We start from the raw sequence: 21,982 nt of genomic DNA on the forward strand, positions 1-21,982 counted from the left end.
CGATCAAGCTAACGTCGTTTTGCGAAGTAATCTCGGGAAATCTCAGGCTATAATAGTCCAAGACCCTTCCAAGGGAATGCTAAGTAGACAAACGACAAGTGGAAACTCGAGGAATCTGAGGAATCCATTAAAAAAAAAGGAAAAGTATAGTATGGAAGAGGAAAAAAACTGTAGAGGGAAAAACCAGAAGTGGGAGGGTTACGTATGAGTGAATGAGTGAGTAAACGAGCGGAATGATCCAAAGGAGAGGGAATGGAGAGAAAGAGAGAGAGAGAGAGAGAGAGAGAGAGAGAGAGAGAGAGAGAGAGAGAGAGACAGAATAAGAGGTGGAGGGAGGAAGAGAGAAGAAAAGATGCGAAGAGGAGAGAAACACAGAGAAAGACGAAAGATCGAACAGTCGTGGAAATGGCATCCTCTTCGCGCGAGCGTTTCTCGGTGCATCCGGTGTAGGCTGAGGCGTTACAGTTGAAGCGTCTCTCACTTCTCGTGCTGATTCGTACGGTTGAGTCACATAGAGAAGCGCGTATGAACGGCAGTCCCAGCCGTGCGTTCGCGTTCATCGCACACATCTCGCGCGCGAAACAGTGCGAAGTATAATCACATTAATAGCGATGTAGCCTCGGGCAGGACTGTAAAATCGATCGGCCAAAAGTTCCTTGATTATTTACAAAGATAACACGATAATTTAATTTGAAATTTTTGCGGTGTAAATTTCTACGTAGAATGATTCGCATGCGAGGATAATAACTCAAGCATTAAATAGCAACTATTTCCGTTCTACGCGAACGCTAATAGCATTCACATGACCGCCAACTGTTCAAATCTGCAGACGTAAACGCAATTTAAGACAAAAGAAGAGACGAAACGTAAACAAGGAAGTAGAATCGAGTGCAAGTATTAATCTGCATAAAACTTCAGAGCACAGATTTAAACACGTATTTAAAAGAACTTAAAATTAACTTAAATATTATTTCAAATAATCTAAGAGCAAAGAGGAAGGTCGGAAGAAATTCTTTTTGAAGAAAGGAAAGACCAATCGGCGATACGTGAATTATATTTTTACTGAAATGAGGGAGAAAAAGAGAGAAAAATGTACAAAGAAGAAAGAAGAAATGACGCATGGATAAAATGAAAACCACAGTTGCAGTTTTGAAACGTAATTGTAAAGTGATGGAAGTGATAATCAGCGAGTAGCAATTTGGACATTGTTGAACAAAACATTGAAGGATGTTCAAAGAAGGGATAATAATAAGGGGAGATCGTTTGCTTTTAATAAACGAGTAATTTATATTTTTACGTAATTATGTCCACGATTAGGCTCGTTTTGCTTGGTCTGACATTATCCCTGATAAAAACGTCGTCGGAGTCACACCTGGCAAAATGTTGCCCGCCAGGAGAGATTTTCTCAGGATATTCCACCGTAGAGTGCGTTTCAGTACCGAAGAACGCGAGAGAGCTTTACGTTAACTATTGGAATATCACTGCAGAGTTCCAAGGAATTCCTCAGTGCGATAAATCAGAGGATCTTATGACAACGCCACTCAACGATCTCAAGTCTAACAATTTTTTAGAGGTAAATTATAATTAGAGAAAAGTCATCAATACCGGCAAAGACCTCTTAAAGTGACATCTCCTTATTTTTAAGAAACCAGATAGCGAGCTGACATTATTTACAGATATTATGTCATAACGTCTTTAACGACGTTTTGATATAAAAATGACAATAAATCACGTCAGCTTGCAACTTGAGATTGTACTGTATTAATATTAATAAGAACATTATTTGCTTAACTAAAAATAATTAAAGAAATAAAAACCTATAGTTCATATATTCATGGCTTCGTTTTATGTAACGTCTGCTAAAAACGAATTTTTGAAAAACAAGAAATTAAAATTTGCACAATTTTATTATGCAAATTGCATAGTTCAAATATAAATATACATATATTCACTATTAATAATATTGTAATTAATAATATTGGAATATATTATGTGTTTATATCTTTCTAAAACTATTTGTTCATACTTTCCTCATTCATATTTTTCTTGCAGTGCGGTTTGGTATTTAAAATTATTGTTCAGCATAAATCGGTTTATCTTTTCGTGGAAATAGACAATAACTACAAAATCTTCAATTGTGTACAGATTACAATATTATACAGATATTTCATAATTTCTTTACTTTTTTTGATACATTAAGGTAGGAAAAATAGCATTGAGCACGACAAGTTCACATATACACTAATAAGCAAAAAAAAAAAACGTGTAAAATGAAAAAGTTTAATTCTAACATTTTATTTTTATAAACTTTATTTTTTAATGTACAAAAACATATGTTATTATTAAGTTTATCAATTTCTTTTATAGTTAACTCCTCCCCTACAGGGCTGTCTGAATTCCGCAATGTTTACATTATTGTTTACTGTGACAGTTTTAAGACTTAATTTCTTAAATGTTCTTTTCAAGCTATGTTGTGAAAATATTAATTATTACAAAATACAAAGCAATATTAAATAGTGTAAACATTGCTATATCATATCTGATCAAAATCACTAATTTGTATACGTGTTTTTAATTTTCTTTTAAGAATTATTATTCAAAAACGATGCGCAGTATTTATGATTTTTCTCTATTGAATTGATCCTCTTTACTAAAAGACCACGATGCTTTGGTTGACAAGGTAGAAATCAACTGCCTTAAAGAAAAAGTATAAAGAGAAAGATATTTCTTTAGTAAATGCGTAATAAAAATTTATAATAGAAAATTTAATATAAAACAGATAATACAATCTTTTTCAAAATAAAGTAATATTTTAATTCCAATTGTGTTTTATTTAATTTAAATATTTTTTGCTTTTATTGTTATGATGAACTGTAATACTTTGATGATTGACGAGATGGAAATCAAGTTTTCAACAACAACAACAAAAAAAAAAAATATATATATATAGAAAGAAAAATGTGTTTTTAATAAAAAAATAAAATAAAATTTGTTATTGGATATACAAAATATAAAAAAAAGTAAAAAAAAAAATATTTTTTAAGTAATATTGTTTATTTTTCTCTAATTTTGTCCTAATTTTCTTTATTTTTATTGTTAGGAAGAAAAGTACATACCTTAGTACTCGATAAGATAAAACTCAAGTATCTTTAATAAAGCAATAAAAAGAAAAATGCGGTTTCCTTTTCTACACTGTTGGAAAATTTATGTACTTTTGTGAAAAAATTTGCTGGTTAAAGTTTTTATGTTAAATAATGTATATATTTATGTATAAATTTAAATAAATTTCACATGTCTGCTATGTTAACGAAACTTGACAGATATAAAATGTAAAATTGTGAAAATGATTTAAAAAATATGTTAAAATATTATAACATATTTTTTAAATCATGTTTATAATTTGACATTTTGTATTTGTTAAAATTTACATTAAAAGTATTACACTGTAACAGAAGTGGAGATAATTGTGCCATACCTTTTTACTATTCTTCTGTTAATTTCGTCATAAAAATTATACTCGGGCAAATGGAAGGAGTGGTTAATAATTAATGAGAAAGTAGTTAATTAAAAGTTGTACACACAACTAACTTCAAATTTCGATTAAGATTACGTTTCTTTTTTGTTGAGATATTAACGCAATATTAACGTTATTATTTAACACATTCAGATTATGTTAAATTAACACAAAATTTCGAGTAAATTGTTTAGGACATGTAATTTATGTTAAATTTAACACAGTTTTTCCAATCGTGTATAATAGAACATATAATAAAAACTTATAATAAAACACGTAATTTATAGAATAACAGATACTTTCTTTTATAATTAAGTAATATTATTTATTCATTTTAGTTATGTAAATTATGCTAATTGTTTTCGTTTTACAAATACTCGCAATCTTTAATATATAACCACTCCCTCATTCAATATTAACCGCTCCTTCAATTTGTCCGAGTATATTTAGGTGTGTCTCATTTTTTCACAAGAATGTATAATGAAAAATGACAAAAATAAATAGAAATCTGCACAAAGGATTATTTTAATTTTTTTTACAATAAAAAAAACTTAAATAAAAGATCTCGCTTTTAATATTCAATTTTTTCACAAATGATAGGAAAATGGCTAAATGCTTTTTCAATTCATATATCCAGTAACATAGTTTATAAAAAATATAACACATTTCCACACTTAAGAATTTATTTTCTCGATGGTATTTTTATGGTAGATAATAACTATTATCATCGCATGATGCAATTAGACTATACTATCCCAGTTATACAGGGTGTCCTGAAATTCGCGACTCAAAATACTATAGCAAAAAAGTTCTCAAAAAATTACGTGAAATAGCTATTTATAAATTTTTGTTTATAATATAACATAATAGCTTAAGAGAATTAGGCATTCAAATTGCTGCAAAAATAAAGCTTTTCTTTATGAATCAATTGCAAAGAAATAAAAACTCATCTAGATTTACTTTTTTATACAGTATTTATTGCTAATCTGTAGATAGAAAAAAGAAATTGGTATTTTATATATATATATATATATATATAGGGTGCGAGAAAAGTTCCGGGACGGCGAAATATCTCGAAAACTAAGCATTTTAGGAAAAAGTGTTTCAGACAAAAGTTGTAGGGTTTAAAAAGATCTATTTACTTATCTTATCAGTTTGACCTTGGATGGCGTCGCTAAGGTCAGATCGAAATTACATTAACTTTTTTAAATGGAACATCTAACTTTTTATTGCATATTCTTGTAGCTTATCTCGAGACCTTTCCAAAACATTACAAGAAAGTTTATTTTCGTTGAGTACTTTCCGAGTTGTGAGGCTTGAAAGCTACAGTGTACTGTAGTGTGGGTCCAGCCAGTTAAGGCAAGAGTGGCGTGTGGGTCCGGCCAGTTAAGGCAAGTGTGGCGTGTGTCCGGCCGGTTAAGGCAAGTGTGGCGTGTGTCCGGCCAGTTAAGGCAAGAGTGGCTGGACCCACACTACAGTACATTGTAGCTTTCAAGCCTCACAACTCGGAAAGTACTCAACGAAAATAAACTTTCTTGTAATGTTTTGGAAAGGTCTCGAGATAAGCTACAAGAATATGCAATAAAAAGTTAGATGTTCCATTTAAAAAAGTTAATGTAATTTCGATCTGACCTTGGCGACGCCATCCAAGGTCAAACTGATAAGATCAGTAAATAGATCTTTTTAAACCCTACAACTTTTGTCTGAAACACTTTTTCCTAAAATGCTTAGTTTTCGAGATATTTCGCCGTCCCGGAACTTTTCTCGCACCCTGTATATGCCTAATACCTTTAAATACCCTAATACCCTTAAAGCAGGTCAATTAGGAATGGGATGACATATCACGTGCTCATTAAAACTTTGCACGATTTACGGACATGCGACTTTCTAAATATAGTTTGCGATTAGCCTGGTTTTTAAATCATAATATCTCAAAAATTACTATTTGAAATAAAAAGTTAAAGTAGGAAAAACAATCATATTTTATTTTTTTTTTAGAAATTAGCTATAATATTTTGAATCACGAAAATCATTCTAAATATTATAGGAGACTGGTGTTCAGAAAAATATTATTTTTAGAATAATATTTCACCCTATATAATCGATTATGTGAAACGCATCAATTGGAACAACGATTATATGAAACAACGTTTAAATATAACATCGTTAAAATTGAGTAAACCTTGTTTATCAATTTAATAAATTGTTTGTAGGTGCCAGCTTGTCTCGAGATACTTCACGAACAAATAACTGGAGAGAGTATCGTAATAGTCGTTCATTGTCGATCGAACAAAGACCGATGGGTGAAAGCAATTAATGCATCCTTTCCACAGCTCGTAGACATCAGAAAATGTTGCCCTCGCGATACAGTATTTGACAGCCGCACAAAGGCTTGCGTGAGCCAATTGAGCGAATCAGAGAACCTTGTAGGATTTTTGTTAAATAGATCTGTTGACGCTGAACTTGTGATGGTAGCTACCGAAGGTCCACCCACGTGCAAAGGAGCAATCGTCGACTATAAAATTAATGAAAACGATGTCTTCCTACGGAATAATGCATATTCGGTGAGCAAAACGAAATAAAAATTTATAAGTTAAGATAATTTCTAAACTTCTTACAATTGCATAATCTTTTATTTATAAAACGATTATTTTGAATATTTTAAGAATTTAATTGTTTTAAAATTGACAAACAATAATTGATGAGTAATAATTAAAATGAGAAAAACAATTGTAATATTATAAAATGAACAAAAACAAGATTAATTTTTGATTTTCAGAAACATGTATAGGGTAAAGTCATGTCTGTTAAGTTAGCACCCCCACCACAAAAAATCGAAACGCCACCTATGCCAAAATTAAGTACTTTTTATGTGCTAATTATGTACCCAATTTGAAATTTTTGTGCTCGAGCGGTTTAGCAGGAAAATGAGATTGAAGGTGGGGGTGCCAGCTTAACGTTAAGCCAGCACCCACTCATATAAATAATTAATAAAATAAAAAAATAAATACACTAGAATTAAGTGCTTTTTATGTGCTTTTCAACGATATATAAATAAATGTTCGTACTCAATCTCTTCGACCAGAAAATCGTTCAGAAAGTACAAATACACACTAATGGAACAAGAGTAAAGTACCAGAAAAAAAACAATTCTGAAATCGATTATAGGCTTAAAATGTTCTTCTATTTATGTGCTTTTAAAATATGCAAGACAAGATTTTTGTGCTCAACCCCTTGATCGAAAAACCGACCCTGAAGTGAGCACCCCACTGTTCAGCTACAAGAGTAAACTACCAGAAAGAAAGCAATTTTGAAATTGGTTGTAGGCTTAAAATATTCGTCTATTTATGTGCTTTCGCAATATGCAAGACAGGATTTTTGTGCTCAACCCCTTGATCGAAAAATCGACCCTGAAGTGAGCACCCCACCGTTCACCTACAAGAGTAAACTACCAGAAAGAAAGCAATTCTGAAATTGGTTGTAGGCTTAAAATATTATTCTATTTGTGTGCTTTCGCAATATGCAAGACAAGATTTTTGTGCTCAACCCCTTGATCGAAAAACCGACCCTGAAGTGAGCACCCTATCATTCCGGTACAAGAGTAAAGTTTTGGTGGAAACGCAGACATTGTATTAAGCTTACGATCTAGATTTTTTTTGTTTAAATTTTGCATATATGCGGTATTTAATTTAGACGTTTTAAGTATTAATTATATACTTATAGGTAAATCAGTAAATTCTGGTAGTTTACTCTTGTAGGTGAACGGTGGGGTGCTCACTTCAGGGTCGGTTTTTCGATCAAGGGGTTGAGCACAAAAACCTTGTCTTGCATATTTTAAAAGCACATAAATAGGAGAATATTTTAAGCCTATAATCGATTTCAGAATTGTTTTTTTTCTGGTACTTTACTCTTGTTCCATTAGTGTGTATTTGTACTTTCTGAACGATTTTCTGGTCGAAGAGATTGAGTACGAACATTTATTTATATATCGTTGAAAAGCACATAAAAAGCACTTAATTCTAGTGTATTTATTTTTTTATTTTATTAATTATTTATATGAGTGGGTGCTGGCTTAACGTTAAGCTGGCATCCCCACCTTCAATCTCATTTTCCTGCTAAACCGCTCGAGCACAAAAATTTCAAATTGGGTACATAATTAGCACATAAAAAGCACTTAATTTTGGCATAGGTGGCGTTTCGGTTTTTTGTGGTGGGGGTGCTAACTTAACAGACATGGTAAAGTCGCCTGTTATGAGATACCTCTTTTTAAAAGCTTATAATTTGTTTAATTTATAACATTAACTTCTGTTTTTATGTCCAAATTATAGTAAGTATATTTAAGTTTTATCGTCAAAAATTAGCAACCGATAGTAATTATACTTTTTGTATATGAAATTTTTTTTATCAAAATTGCCGATTTTGCTAATTCAAAAAAAAAGGTTCCTAATATGAGACACAAAGGTTTTTTTTATATGAGATGGGTTTTATCGGACTTGGACCCTTGTCTAGGTTCAAATTAGGCTCCAGACTCAGAATCTACTTAACCAATCAAACGGCTCTTTTAGTATTCAAAAATTTTTGTATGTAACATTTTTCTCCAAAATCTATTCTCTTCAAAATTTACTTTGAAGTCTCAGTACTAATGCTGAAAATCATAACTTTCAAGCCTTATAATTCAAAAGTCCTGAATAAGAAACTTTATTATAGCATTTTGTAAAGCTCTCGAAGTCAGAATATGCAATAATAAATGAGAATTCTTCAATGTCTCATATTATGAGTTCCACGTTTTACGGTTTTACGATCACCAAATCTCATATTTATATTTATATAAATGAACAAATCATCCCGTATTTTTTTTTATTAATCCTGTATTTTTTTTTTTTTATTAATACGACTTTATCACTGCATGCCAAATTTATTATCAAATATTTGTTTATTTCATAATAAACAAGGTTTAATTTTTAAAAAACAAGATTCATTTCAATAAATCTTGACATCTAATTTCAAAAATTTTGTTTTCAACGATGGTACGCATTATCTAATAATGAATTTTCAACTAAATAGATTTTACCCGAAGAGTAATAAGTTCATGATGATACCAACCACATGCGTTTATTAATGTGGCAGAAACCTCGTTACTATTAGCAATCTATCCCATAATAAGCGAGTTTGCCTTACATAAAATTTTTATTGAAGCATTATTTAATTAATCAATTATTTCTCATACATATTTTGAAATTAACCAACTGAGACACAGTATCAATAACTTCTTAAGAATTTAAAAACGCATCTTTCTACTTTTGAATGTATATTCAAGGATTTCTTAACAGATGTTACAAATCTTATGTTATAGATGTATCACTAGATATTTTTTAGAATAACAATTTGTTAAACATCTCAGGTTGAATAATTTACAAAAACAATCGTTACTTTGTGGGTACGAATTAAAACAACAGTAGATGAATCAAATAACTTGGCAGGTCATGGTTCCAGTGTTCAAGAATAGAAACGTCAAAGAGGAACTTTTGGTTACCGAGGATAACGTTTGCCTTGACATGACGCCGGATTTTGCGTCTGATCGAACACTGGTAGCACGCGTCTGCAACGATCCGGAATTTTGCGACACGAACGCCTGCATCAGAAAGTGCTGCGCCGAAAATGAGTTTTTTTACATCCAGGGATGCAATAAACTCGCTGTACCCAACGAACCGACCGAGTTTCACGAGGCTCTCGCAAATGCTGTGAATCAAACGAAATCGTCAGCTTTCGACACGACCAAAGGTACTGGTAATGATATTTAAACGCTTTTATTGCTTTCTAAAAAAATTTAACTTTACTTTAAATAACTTTGTATCCTTATTTTATTTCTATTTTATCATTAATGAAATCTATTGATCCACACAGTTCAACAAAAAGTGATTTTTTTTTAACACCAGAACAAGGTTAATTATTTTCTATAGCTTTTTGGCTGCTACGAATCCAGTTTTCAAATTGCTTTATTGCATTACAATTTTAGAAAATTTATTAGGTTGTCAAAAGTCATGTCATTCTTTCTCTATGTAAATGAAAGTCGCACATTTTTTCATACGAAGCAAAATCTTTCATTTACATAGAAAACTTACAATTTTTGCCAACCTACAATTGAAGTTGCAAAAAAGCACTTTTTACATTTTGCGCAACTTTTGCTGCAAATTTCTCAAAATTTCTTATTTATATTTAAATTAATATTACATTGTCATGAAAAGCAACGTGAAAATTGTATTCATATTCAACATTCAAAAAACTATAGAAAATGACTTATCTTGTTTTGGTGATTCTTTTTAACTGTGTAATCAATAACAATTACAACAAGTTGTCGACGGGAATCCTTTGCACGAAGAAACGGAATTAATAGTCTTCTCTTTGATTGTTTAGATTATGGAGTCTTGATTGGGAAGCCATGTAAGTACGGCATGTATCCCACGGATCCGAGGGAGGAAGAATGGTTTCTGACGTCAAGGGGACATGTCTCCATCAAGAATTATGATTTGTATGACCAGAGCAGGTACTGCATGGACATCTTTTACAACATATCGGAATTCGATCAGAGCTTATATTTTTTCATATGCTTCGACGCTCCAGCAAAAGAAATTTCAGTTTCAAGGTACATATTATTTCTATTTTCTTCAACTATATAATATTATTCGCACGATAACTTTATAATAATTACACTTGTGAATTTTAACCATTAGAGACTATACGCATCCTTTATGGAAAAATATTATTAGACGTGCAAAAAAATTATTGGACATTAAAGACTACGATTGTTTTTTCATTTGGTTGGTACGTCCAGCCCTAGAAGAAATCTTTAAACGGGACCGATGGGATTTATAGAGTGATAAAGAGGGGGGGGGGGAGATAACGCAACAAAACTTTTTCTCGCAAACATGCTGTAGTAGAATGCGTGTTACGAGAAAGTGTGTTATCAAGTGTGTGTCACGCACTTTTGTGACTCTAGAATATGGGTCAGCGTGCTAATAGGACACTATGATTCCTGTTTCCACGAGTTTAGCGATTGTTCAAATTTGATTCAGGAAATTCAATTCTTTTAATTCGAGACTAGACCAACATTTTTTATTTTTAAGATGTTATTTTTATAGATGTCCGGGTATAATTGATTTTGTAGAAAATAAAGGAAAACGCGCGAATTGCCTAAATGATAAAGGAAAACGCTTGGAGACTTACTGTCCTTAGGAGAGTTAGTTTAGCTAAAAGTTTCCATCAGGTAGCCGCATGAAGGTCCAAGATGTGATCACAGAATCGATCCTTCGCCATTCGAAACAAATTCGCACACTGAATCTAACTAAAAATATCTCACCCGAGGTTAAGGACTGCATTGTAGTACGAAGGCCGCGAGAGCAGTCTGAAGAAACAGAAAAAGAGAGAACGGGTTTCAAAGACTTACGGTTTATGTACAGGTTTTCAAAGAGGAAGGGATTGGCTCTCCCAAATTCCGAACTAGAAAAAGTCTTAGGATCGACTCTTGTTATCCACCTAATAATTCGACTCTATCATGAATCTCCAGTTTATTTCGGATTTTTCGAGAACAAGGCATATTATCGACATCAATATAACCATTATTTAGTTACATTTGAACCAACATTTGTTGTTTCTCTGACTCATTGCTTGAAAATTCGAAGTTCTTAGTCTTTTGTCAGTTTCGAGGAATCCGGTGCAATTATATCCTCTCTTTTCCGATTGGAAATTTACCTCCAGAAAACTTCCAAAACGCTTCTCGTCCACACAGTTATTCGGTTGATTATGACGAAACATGTACGCAAAATAGGGAAATCGTTTGCAGGATGTAATAAATTTTCAATAATTTTTTTGAGAGTCCAATATTATTTTTCCATAAAGGACAGCTTTCCCATTTAGCACAGAACACTTCGGCAGTATTGCATCCATGTTACAATATTTCAAATAATATTTGCAGAAACGTTGAAAACATTGCTAGAATATTCCGTGTTGTGCGGGTTGGTCGGTGCGACTGTGCAGAGAGATTGCATTGAGTGTAAATATTGTGGAAACGCTTTGTGATATCGGGAAAGCTGTTTCGGAAAAGTATGCGCTCGTGTTGAGTTTCTAGGAATTAAAGCGAACGCGTTGCATTAGATCACCATTGGCGCATAGTATTGGGGAGCATTTCTATGCATTCAGGCTCCCATCTCTTCCACCGCAAATTCTGTCAAATTTGGTGAAACTCGGCAGGCTTGATTTGTTTAAACTTCGCGAAGTCAAACAAACGTAGCGTGCCGGAGCGCTATAGCACAATAGACGATGCCCAGTGTTCGAGAGCAGTAAACGTTTTAGTTGTGTACCCCGCGCAAAGAGAGGCGTTTATCAATGTCCGTGAAATTGGTAAAAATAACGTCGGTACGAGTCAATCTTACAGGCGTCATATAAACAATGTCGCGCGCGTGCATTCAGCAAAATATGAAATACACGAAATGCATGTGTTTCTCACTCCACGCTGACAGGTGGCGGATGAACACCGCCCTGCAGATCACCAGCTGTGCCTTCCTGCTGATGACCCTGCTGGTGTACGTGTGCCTGCCGAGTCTGCAGAATCTTCACGGTAAAACGCTCATGTGCCACGTGATCAGCCTCCTCCTGGCCTTCACCTGCTTGCCCGTTATCACCTGGATCACGCCTATCGACGGGTTCGAGGAACAAAATATAACTACGTGCAAAGTCTTAGGTTTGTACTAGGAAATATTTCATATACGAATGACATTAAAGAAATGAAAAAAGAAAAATGTTTTTCCAGCTTACATCATGCTTTTTTCTTTTCTATCGGCATTTTCTTGGCTTAACGTCATGTGCTTCGACATATGGTGGACTTTTGGGTAAGTCAAACATGATCACGCGATCGGGTAAAGGGAGATAATCGAGGATATACTGGGTAAATGGCGTGACGTAGTACTCTCTAGCGAAAAATCAATAATCGTCCCTCTTTGATGATTATTGAATGAATTAGGCGATCTTCTTTAATAATTTTATGAAGTTTTCTCATTGCACAAAATTGTATTATCTCATTTATCAGATGGTTGTCTCAATGCTATCTCAATTGCCTCGTTGACCTTTCATAAAATATGTCTCGCCATTAACCCTTCTATCATCGTGATCGCCTCAATACGCTTCTTCACGAATTCATTGTATTCTATATATGCCGGTACATAAAAAAAATATACATTGCCAAACATTAAACATTGAAATGACTCAACGCGTTTTATATAGCGCCGACACTATGTGTATAACACGCAGGAAAATATTCAGTTTACCGTGAGATCAAGAAATCTTTCAGAATAAAAAGACTTTTTATTAAATATTTTTAATATAAACGAAATCCTAAATATTTTTCTTTCAACAGATCAACATTGCAATCGAGAAGTATCACAGAGAAATATGGACAAAATGTCTCGGGGAAGATAAATACCGTCGAAAATAAATACTCGCACATTTTTATTATAAAGAAAAATAACTTCGGGACACATTGTGCCCAAGAACGACCTGACAATTGCTTGGAACTGTACGTATCTCGTCTGTCGTTTCTTGCCGGTTACGAACGTTTGTGTGTTCAAGACGCTATTCTAGCTACGAGATTTGTAAATATACAGAGAAAATAGATTTCCCACACACATCGTGGCGACGATGCTAGTATATCTTAATGCTTGCTGGCTAGCTGTGCGCTCTCTCGATCGGAAATTCCATGAGCCCGTTTCTTACGTACTTTTTTTTACGATCTTCATTCCCCGCGGAGGTCAAAAAGTAAATCATGTGATATTCATGCGGCATTCGCGGAATTTTACAGTTGAGTCCCAAATCGATGGATTTCCTCGAATTAAGAACGACTTCGTGATGAATCGAATTGTGTGCGTCAGTCTTCGATGTGACAATAATTGACATTCAAGTGTCACTCATCTTTAATTTTAGTTTTCCTTGTTTATTGTTTGATTAATATTAAAAGTGTCATCTAAAGAAACATACTTGGAATGTTAGAACTTTATAAATTAACATGTTCCTTGACGTAGAGAAACAAATATCTTCTCATTTGAAGATAGCTGTGTTTTATATTCTTTATAGGATACTTTGCACGTTACACGCACATAAAAGTCCGAAACGCAGCTGACTTAATAAAATGAAAAAACATTTGTATCCCTTTGTGTACTCGGGATTACATTGCACTCTGCAATATGCGCGATAACATCTTTCTTGACCAATGCAGCACAGAAAGATTGCAGAAACATTACAGAAATATTGTATCACAACATTGCAATATTTCAAAAATGTTGCTGCAATATTACTGTAACATTGTAACAACGGTGAAATGGCTGTCTTTAGAAATATTGCGATACAAGATTACAGCATAAAATATATACTTAATAAAATATTAACATAACAAATATATTTAACATAATAAAATGCGCATATTTAATAATACGTTGTTATGTCATATCTAATAATTAAGATGTTTTTAATTTGAACAATCTGTGAAATATGTATACAAATATCAAAAAATTAAATAAATAATTTTATAAATAACTTTATAATACACTATTAATAACGCATTATTTTAATTATATTATATTGATTTATATTAATATGTACTATTACGTAAAATGAGTATTATAATATGCATTAATATATTAATAATTGCGTAAATGCAAATTTATATTTATACAATCGTTTTCTTCAATGGTATATCATGTTCCTTAAATTATTAGTGATTTTAATAACGTTGTAATTTTTTTAAATATCTTTGTTAGAATTACATTAAAATTTAGTATTAAAACTTTTTTGTAAATGCAAAAGTATAAAATTGAATAGTAATATTTTGATTAAAAATCTTTTTTTTTAAATTTCAGAAATTGTTATTACCAAGTATTTTCAAAAATAGCTTCACATGAATAGTTACGATAGATTTAAATGTAATACAAGATTTTCGTATAAAATATAAGCTTGATTAATCAGAAAATGTGCACTCATACACAAATATTTATACACAGAATCATGGCAGTTTGTTTTCACAGTATGTTTAAAATACTGCTGCAACGTTATTCAAATCATATATTGCACATCTGCATCTTAACAATGTTTCTAAAACATTCCATTGCAATGTATAAGTTGCTAAAATATAATTGCAAGTCCTGTGTGGACGATCTTGTAATAAAAACGATAACGTTGATTTATCTTCTCAGAGTTTTACGCGGCAGTACAATTACGAAGGCGCGTGAGCATAGGAAAAGATTTCTGTTATACTGTTTATATGCGTGGGGCTTCGCCTTCCTGGTGTCAATCTTCGCTATCATTGCTGATAGCACGGATATCCTGCCAGATTGTCTGCAGCCCGATATTGGCAATAGGAGCTGTTGGTTTACACGTGAGTCACTTACAACAGATAACTGTTGTCTCAGATGACCTAACTCGAATTTGTCAAAGCTAATTACGGAATTCTCGGAAAGATGTCGGATCTCGTAACGAAAGCTGACTTAGGCGCAGCGTTATTTCTTTGCGCCTCCTCCTCGTTACTATAATTTATACATTGGGAATAGAGGGAGTTGAGAATTGATACCAAATGAAATGCAATCTGAAAATTTATTTGGCATTCAAAGTTGATCGTATCAAGGTGGAGGCAAACGTAAAGTTTTCTTTCTGTAATCATCGTGCCGCAATTATCCGATAATTAAAAACTTTCTTTAGCAACCGTATTGATCGTGCTAGAGCAAATTCAGGCATCGTTGCTTTTCGATATATAAAATGCAATTAAACTAACTGCTCGCGTAATAAAGTATTACTTATATCTGCAAAGTAATTGCATTCGATAACGGTCAAATAAAAAAAATTTTCAATTAATAAGCAATCTCCACGAGACAAAATGAAGATAGAGTTATCAGAGCCTATTACTGAATTATATTTTTTAATTCACAATCACGTCTCTTAATTGTATGATATGAAATACGTCAATTAATATTTGTTTTAAGAAAAGCATTAATTAAAACGAAATAATTAAATAACACAAATCTGGAGAACAATTTTCATATTTATGTTATAATTTTTTTTTGTATAACACAAATCTGGAGAACAATTTTCATATTTATGTTATAATTTTTTTTTGTGTAGAGTGACAAATTTTTAATATTTTAATTGAAGTTTTATTTAATATGTTAATTACAAACGTTACAGAAAGTCGAGATTCTTATGGCGAATTAACTTTCTTCATTGGACCGGTGATGATTCTGTTAATATCCAACGTGGTGTTCTTCATCCTCACGTCGACGTATTGCAATAAGGTGAAAGCGGAGATAAAAAGGGTAACTGCAGATCCCACGGATCCCAGAAGCAAACGATTCCGCTCCGACAGGAAGAGGTGAGCGCTTTTTCGTCGGCTCAGCTTTTTTGTCAGCTCAACAACATCGATATCCTTCTTGTTTTCGGATGCAACTGTAAATAAAAAAAAGATACTTTGGTAATAAAGTTGCGGTTAGTGCACGTAAAATTTTGGTTACATGCGTTTTTGGACTTTTTGGTATCGATTTTATCACCTTCGTTGGAATGCCCTTCCTCGAAATCGTTCTACCGCAACCCACGCAAAAGCACGAGAATTACTCTCCAGTTAAAACTAAAACTTGAAATGCAGCAATAAAATGTGCGCGTGTTCGAAAACATTTATACACCATTAACTTCAGTTATGAATAGTCGCGGTTAGTTGCTTATGCTTTTTTAAAAATAACAAATACAATTTGATCTCACTAATGCAAATAACTATCGCTATTCATTTCCGGTAAATGGAAAACGCTTGATAAACAACTTTTTTAGTACTACAACCAACGCAAGAAATAATAAATAAAATAGAAATTAAATGGATTTTAATGTCTATTAAATTTGGTAATTACTTTATGTATATTTATCAAAGGAGGTATTTTTGTTTTTGTTACTATTTTGTATTCTTTAAAAAAAAAAATTTTTTTTTTTTAATTTAAGTTGAGATTTGGTATATTAATTTTTTAATATCTGATTTATACGTAATATCACGACTGTGTTATGTAACAGTTACATTGTTGGAAAATTATAACTAATATTGTTACATTTATATAACTGCAATTTTGTATTTGCTGGGAATCTATATAAATTTTCTCAAACATTAGACAAATTAATTTTGACAATTATTTGCAAATTTGTATGGGCAAAAAGAATATCGGATTATTGTTTTCTTGATTTAAGATGTAGAAATTATTTAAATCAAAACATTAAAATTTTTTTTAATTCACACAAATATAATTTTCATCTATCCTACAACCAAGTTAAAAAACTGATTTTTATGGAAAAACGGTAAAGTTTTGAAGAACATAGAATTTTTCCATTTTTTTTTCGAGATTTTGTTTTAACATAAAAATAAAAACAAAAATCTTGGAATTTTTATTTGATGATAAGTTAAATGAGAAAGAACAATATTGTAAATTTCTTCTAAAAATATTTAATCAATTGGATTAAAATTAGAGAAGTTATTGTGTATGTGGCAACAATTATGAAAAATGTTTAAAAAAAAAACATGTTTAAAATATATTAATAAAAACTTTTGCAAGTTACCTTTAATTTGTTCTTTCTCTCTTTCTCTCTCTCTCTCTCTCTCTCTCTCTCTCTCTCTCTCTCTCTCTCTCACTCACTCTCACTCTCACTCTCACTCTCACTCTCAAGGTTCGAACTATTAGAAAATGTCAAAAATGTAATACTTGATAATTTTTTTGAAACTCAAAAGTGACAAAATATTACCTTAATATTTCTATGTATGTTTTATTTAAAAGTTTCTTTTATGTAACATTTTATTTTATAAAAAGATTGTATTTATATTATTTTTCGATAGATTTATCATGAACGTCAAACTGTTCATCGTCATGGGAATGTCCTGGATTTGTGAGGTGATATCGTTCTTCCTGATAAAATATTTAAATTATGAGCACTGGCACCACGTGTTCTTCTACACCAGCGACGTCTTCAATTGCCTCCAAGGTCTACTGATCTTCATTCTCTTTGTCCTGAAGAGTCGCGTTTATCAAGCGCTTCGCAGGCGATTGGCATTAGACATCAAGAACAAAAAACCGACTCCGACAGGCAACGCGACCACAACCTTACATGATCCTTATAGAATTAGAAAAAGCATGAGTAGCAGTACGTTAACTACATTCGCAATTAGTTCGACACCTTAAAAAATAATAATTGAGACTGTCTAGTGTGAATAATTTATACAAAGCACACGACATCCTTTGAACGTTCTATGGACGTCTTTAGAAAATCTATGCTATTAGGAGATCTTTCTTTTTACCATACTCGTATATTTTTGCGCCTTTCCGAATTACAATCTATCTAATTTGTGATTATCTTAAATACGTGTCTCCGTCAGTTAAAATAAATAGAAACCTTCCTGTTATCAATATTTTATTAAGTAGTAGAATGTATTCAATAATGAGAGCGTATTTTAATAAATTACATATAACGCGTAATAACGCTTTACTTGTTCGTCATTATGAATGAATTATATTCCAAACAAGATTAATCTGCTATTCTGATATAATTTTATTCTCTTGATAGCACGAGGGTTTGATAACTGACTGGAGAAATAATTGTGTTTGATTGGGAGATTTGGCGTCATCCAAATAGTGGCATGAATAGAACGTCAAGCGACATAGGACATGATTGTATATACCGTAAAGTTTCCTATTGTATCAGCTCATACCTATTCATATCTGCTATGTTTGGCTCTCAGAAATATCTGCTGGAAAGTTCTCGAAACAATATTATTTTGTATCGCGGACATTTTTTCGAATATTAGATTTAGAGTTGTAGCAGTTACACCAAAAAACATCATTAACAAAAGAACACAAGCAAGCGTTTTTCTTTGATTTTATTAAACTTTAGAAATATTAAAATAGCGACAAAAATAAAGAAGATGTATTTTTTTATAAGTGTTTCCTTGCAGGTTAAGGGAGTGACGCACTTTTAAAAAAAAATCGATTTATTTTCTAAGGAGTATTTCATTCCTTAACATAAACTTATTTTTAAAAATCTTCTATTTTTATGTTTTAATTTTCCAAATCGAAAGAATTGAAATCAAAACAAAACACTTAATTGTGTTCCTTTGTAAGAATACCAAAGCATTTTAAATTATTTTTAGTTACCATAAATTATGAATGATATTTTTGCATACGATATGTCTGACACATAAGTTAAGAATAATGTTACAATAAATAAAATTAGTAAACGTATATATGAAATATATATACGTAGATATATGTATATGTATAAAATATATATGTATATACATATATGTATAAAATGTTATTATTTAAATATCGAATGGTTCCTGATGATACACTTTTGTGTATTTTGTTAAGAAAATACTTTGTTGATTAGAGGAGTTTGTTGAGTATACATGACGCATTTTAAGAGACATTTTTCAGATAGTTTTTTTTTTTTAACTTGACGTTAAGTAGGGATAGTATCAAATTCAATATGTATTTAAAAATCTGAAATTAAATCTAAGCATTTTTTAGGATTCGATAATGCTTCTAGGACTCATAAGAAATAATATTTCATACATTGTACTTCTGAAGTAATCGATTCTGACCAGTTGGTTTCGAATCTTACATATGAGTACCTGCAAAATTCGAAATGTATTTATTAATACTTGTTGTCGTAAAGAATCAAATCTTTTATAAGTAGCACTAGAACGTTAAGAATTATGTTATTAGTTTAATACATAATGTAAAGGAAGACAAAATTTTTCTTAAAGTAAATACTCGTATGATTTATCGATCTATCGGTCCTATCGACATAATAACCGTGATGGAAAAAATTCTACAAAATTCTACGTTAAAATGGTAGAATTGGAACACTTGCTAATTTTAGTAGTTAAATACATATATCTACATATACCAAAAAAACTAATAATTTCAATAAATTTCTATTTTTAATAAAACTTTGTAATTAATCATATCAATGTTTTCCACCAAAATAAGCTACTTAGAAATGTGTAAAATGTTGTAGTTTGACGTAATTTTATTGAAAAATTTGTAGAAATTGCACAACAAAAATACAAAAATTTACAAAAATTACGTGTAATTTAGAAAAGTGTTTCAATTATATCGTTTTTCTGTTTTTTAAAACATTTCTTAAATTTGTGTAGAATTTTGTAAAATTTTTTCTGACATGCAGGAGTAGGGCAAAACCCTTCTCTCTACTATTCGCAAATACTTTATCGGTCAGGGCTTGCCACACTTTCCCTACAATAAGATGTTCCGTTTGACTGATCAAATAATTGACGAAAGTCTTAATTAGATATTGTACTAATTACTCTAGAATATTTTTCGTCAACCTCAAATTCCAAACGAGATTAACAATATTTGTAAAAGATGTATATTAATCTAAGGTCAAGTCTACTTGAAAGTAATACTCTTGTCTTTCAAAGTACTCATAGAAAATTCGAAATCTTTTCAAATTCGAACCTACTTGTAAGATACTTAATCCCATCGCTAACAATAAGCAAATCAAATAATATAACAATAAAGTTTTCTTTTTTGAGATAATTTCAAGACACTTTTCAATATTTTCCGGAGGGTGAATATTAGAATAATATTGTATATTTTATTTGCCGCACGTATGCTGTTGTTGCAATTAACACAAACCTGTGAAATTAAAGATGTTAAAATGTATTTGAGAATTACTATATAAGCGATTTCTTACATAATTTTGTGCGTTGAACATAAATCTAATCGCAGATATTGTCTATCATGTCAAGCTTTGGAGATAATTAAATAGGGTATAATGGCCTAAAAATGACGATTTTGACATTGATAAAAATATTACAGAGAAAGTAAATTATTTCAAACATTTTAACTGATGGTTTTATGTACCATCTTTCCTCTTAGAAATCGCTTTTTGTTTTACTAACGTACGACTTTTTTTTTACCGAAATATATATATATATACACACATATCAGTTAAAAGTCATGAACTTTTGAAGCATAGGAGTATAGCTCTTTAACAGACTGAAGCTACTAGCATAGATAAACTGAATATATTTGAAAGGCTTTCAATAAGCTTTGACTTTGACTTTGACTTTAAGCTTATAAAAAGATGCGTAAAAGGTGTCTTTTAAAAGACGGCGATCGTATGTAAGTAGAGCAGATTAAACTGAATTAAAATCTCCTACACCATTTTGCGATTTTCGCAATAATTAACGAGTTATTCATTCATAAAGATAGGCTAATTTGCTCAACTTATCGTTAAATGTAAACGCGCGCAGAGATATGACCGTCCAGCGGTCATCGTCGCTAAGTACACGAGAAGATGTTTGGAGGTGTGTACAACGCTTTGCACTTGCATAGTTAATGCCGCTTATAAACAACAACTCCCAACAAACTTCCGCGCGCCTTCGCAGCTCGATTGCTGGGCGGCCGCATTTCACCGCGGTTCGCGTTTAGATCGGGTGAATTCAGCTGCCTTTATTCGGTTTAATTAAAACTCGTTAACTATTGCGAAAATCGCAAAATGACACAAGACTTTTTCACTCAGTTAAATTTGGTTTACCAGGATACGATTTGGCTATTTTTTATAGGAGGCTCTGTATATAATATGTATTCTATACTCCTACGTTTTCAAAAGTTTATACCTTCTAATTGGGCGGCAAAAAAAAATCGCATGTTGACAAACAAAAATTGATTTTGAAAAGAAGAAGAGTAGGAATAAAGTCGCTTATTATGAAATACCTTTTTTTTTAAAGGCTTATAATTTATTTAAATCATACCATTTTTTCCTATTTTTATATCCAAATTTTAGTAAATATATTAAAATTTTATCGCCAAAAGTTGGCAACCGATAGAAAATATACTTTTTGTATATGAAATTTTTTTATTAAAATTGCTGATTTTGCTAATTCAAAAAAAAAGGTTCCTAATATGAGACACAAAAGTTTTTTTTTTTATATGAGATGGGTTTTATCAACTTGGACCCTACTAAGTTCAAATTAGGCTCCAGACTCAAAATCTAGTTGACCAATCAAACGGCTCTTTTAATATTTAAAAACTTTTGTACGTAACATTTTTTTTCCAAAATCTATTCTTTTTGAGATCTCTTAAGTCTCAGTGCTAATGCTGGAAGCCATAACTTTTAATTCTCATAATTCGAACGTCCTGAATAAAAACTTTATTATAGCATTTTAGAAAGTTCTCGAAATCAGAATATGCAATAATAAATGGGGATTTTTGAGTGTCTCATGTTATGAATTTCACGCTTTGCGGTTTCACGATCACCAAATCTAATATTTATAATTAAGCAAATCATCACATCTCATATTTTTCTATTAACACGACTTTATCGCTGTATGCAGAATTTATTATCACATATTTGTTTATTTTATAATAAATAAGGTTTAAA

The 21,982-nt window shown here is 31.6% G+C and overlaps 1 protein-coding gene across 1 annotated transcript; it reads left to right on the forward strand.

Moving 5' to 3' along the window:
* The first annotated feature begins 326 nt into the window (after positions 1-326).
* LOC105204371 (G-protein coupled receptor Mth2) lies at positions 327-21,193 on the forward strand. Its single transcript, XM_026138524.2, has 9 exons — positions 327-1,573; positions 5,728-6,078; positions 8,995-9,295; positions 9,929-10,157; positions 12,031-12,251; positions 12,321-12,399; positions 14,752-14,933; positions 15,737-15,920; positions 17,415-21,193. The coding sequence occupies exons 1-9, from the start codon at positions 1,304-1,306 to the stop codon at positions 17,755-17,757; spliced, it is 2,160 nt and encodes a 719-aa protein (XP_025994309.2). The 5' UTR covers positions 327-1,303; the 3' UTR covers positions 17,758-21,193.
* The last annotated feature ends 789 nt before the right edge of the window (positions 21,194-21,982 follow it).

This window comes from Solenopsis invicta, chromosome 10, assembly GCF_016802725.1.
Source record: "Solenopsis invicta isolate M01_SB chromosome 10, UNIL_Sinv_3.0, whole genome shotgun sequence".
In the NCBI taxonomy this organism is placed as follows: Eukaryota; Metazoa; Arthropoda; class Insecta; order Hymenoptera; family Formicidae; genus Solenopsis; species Solenopsis invicta.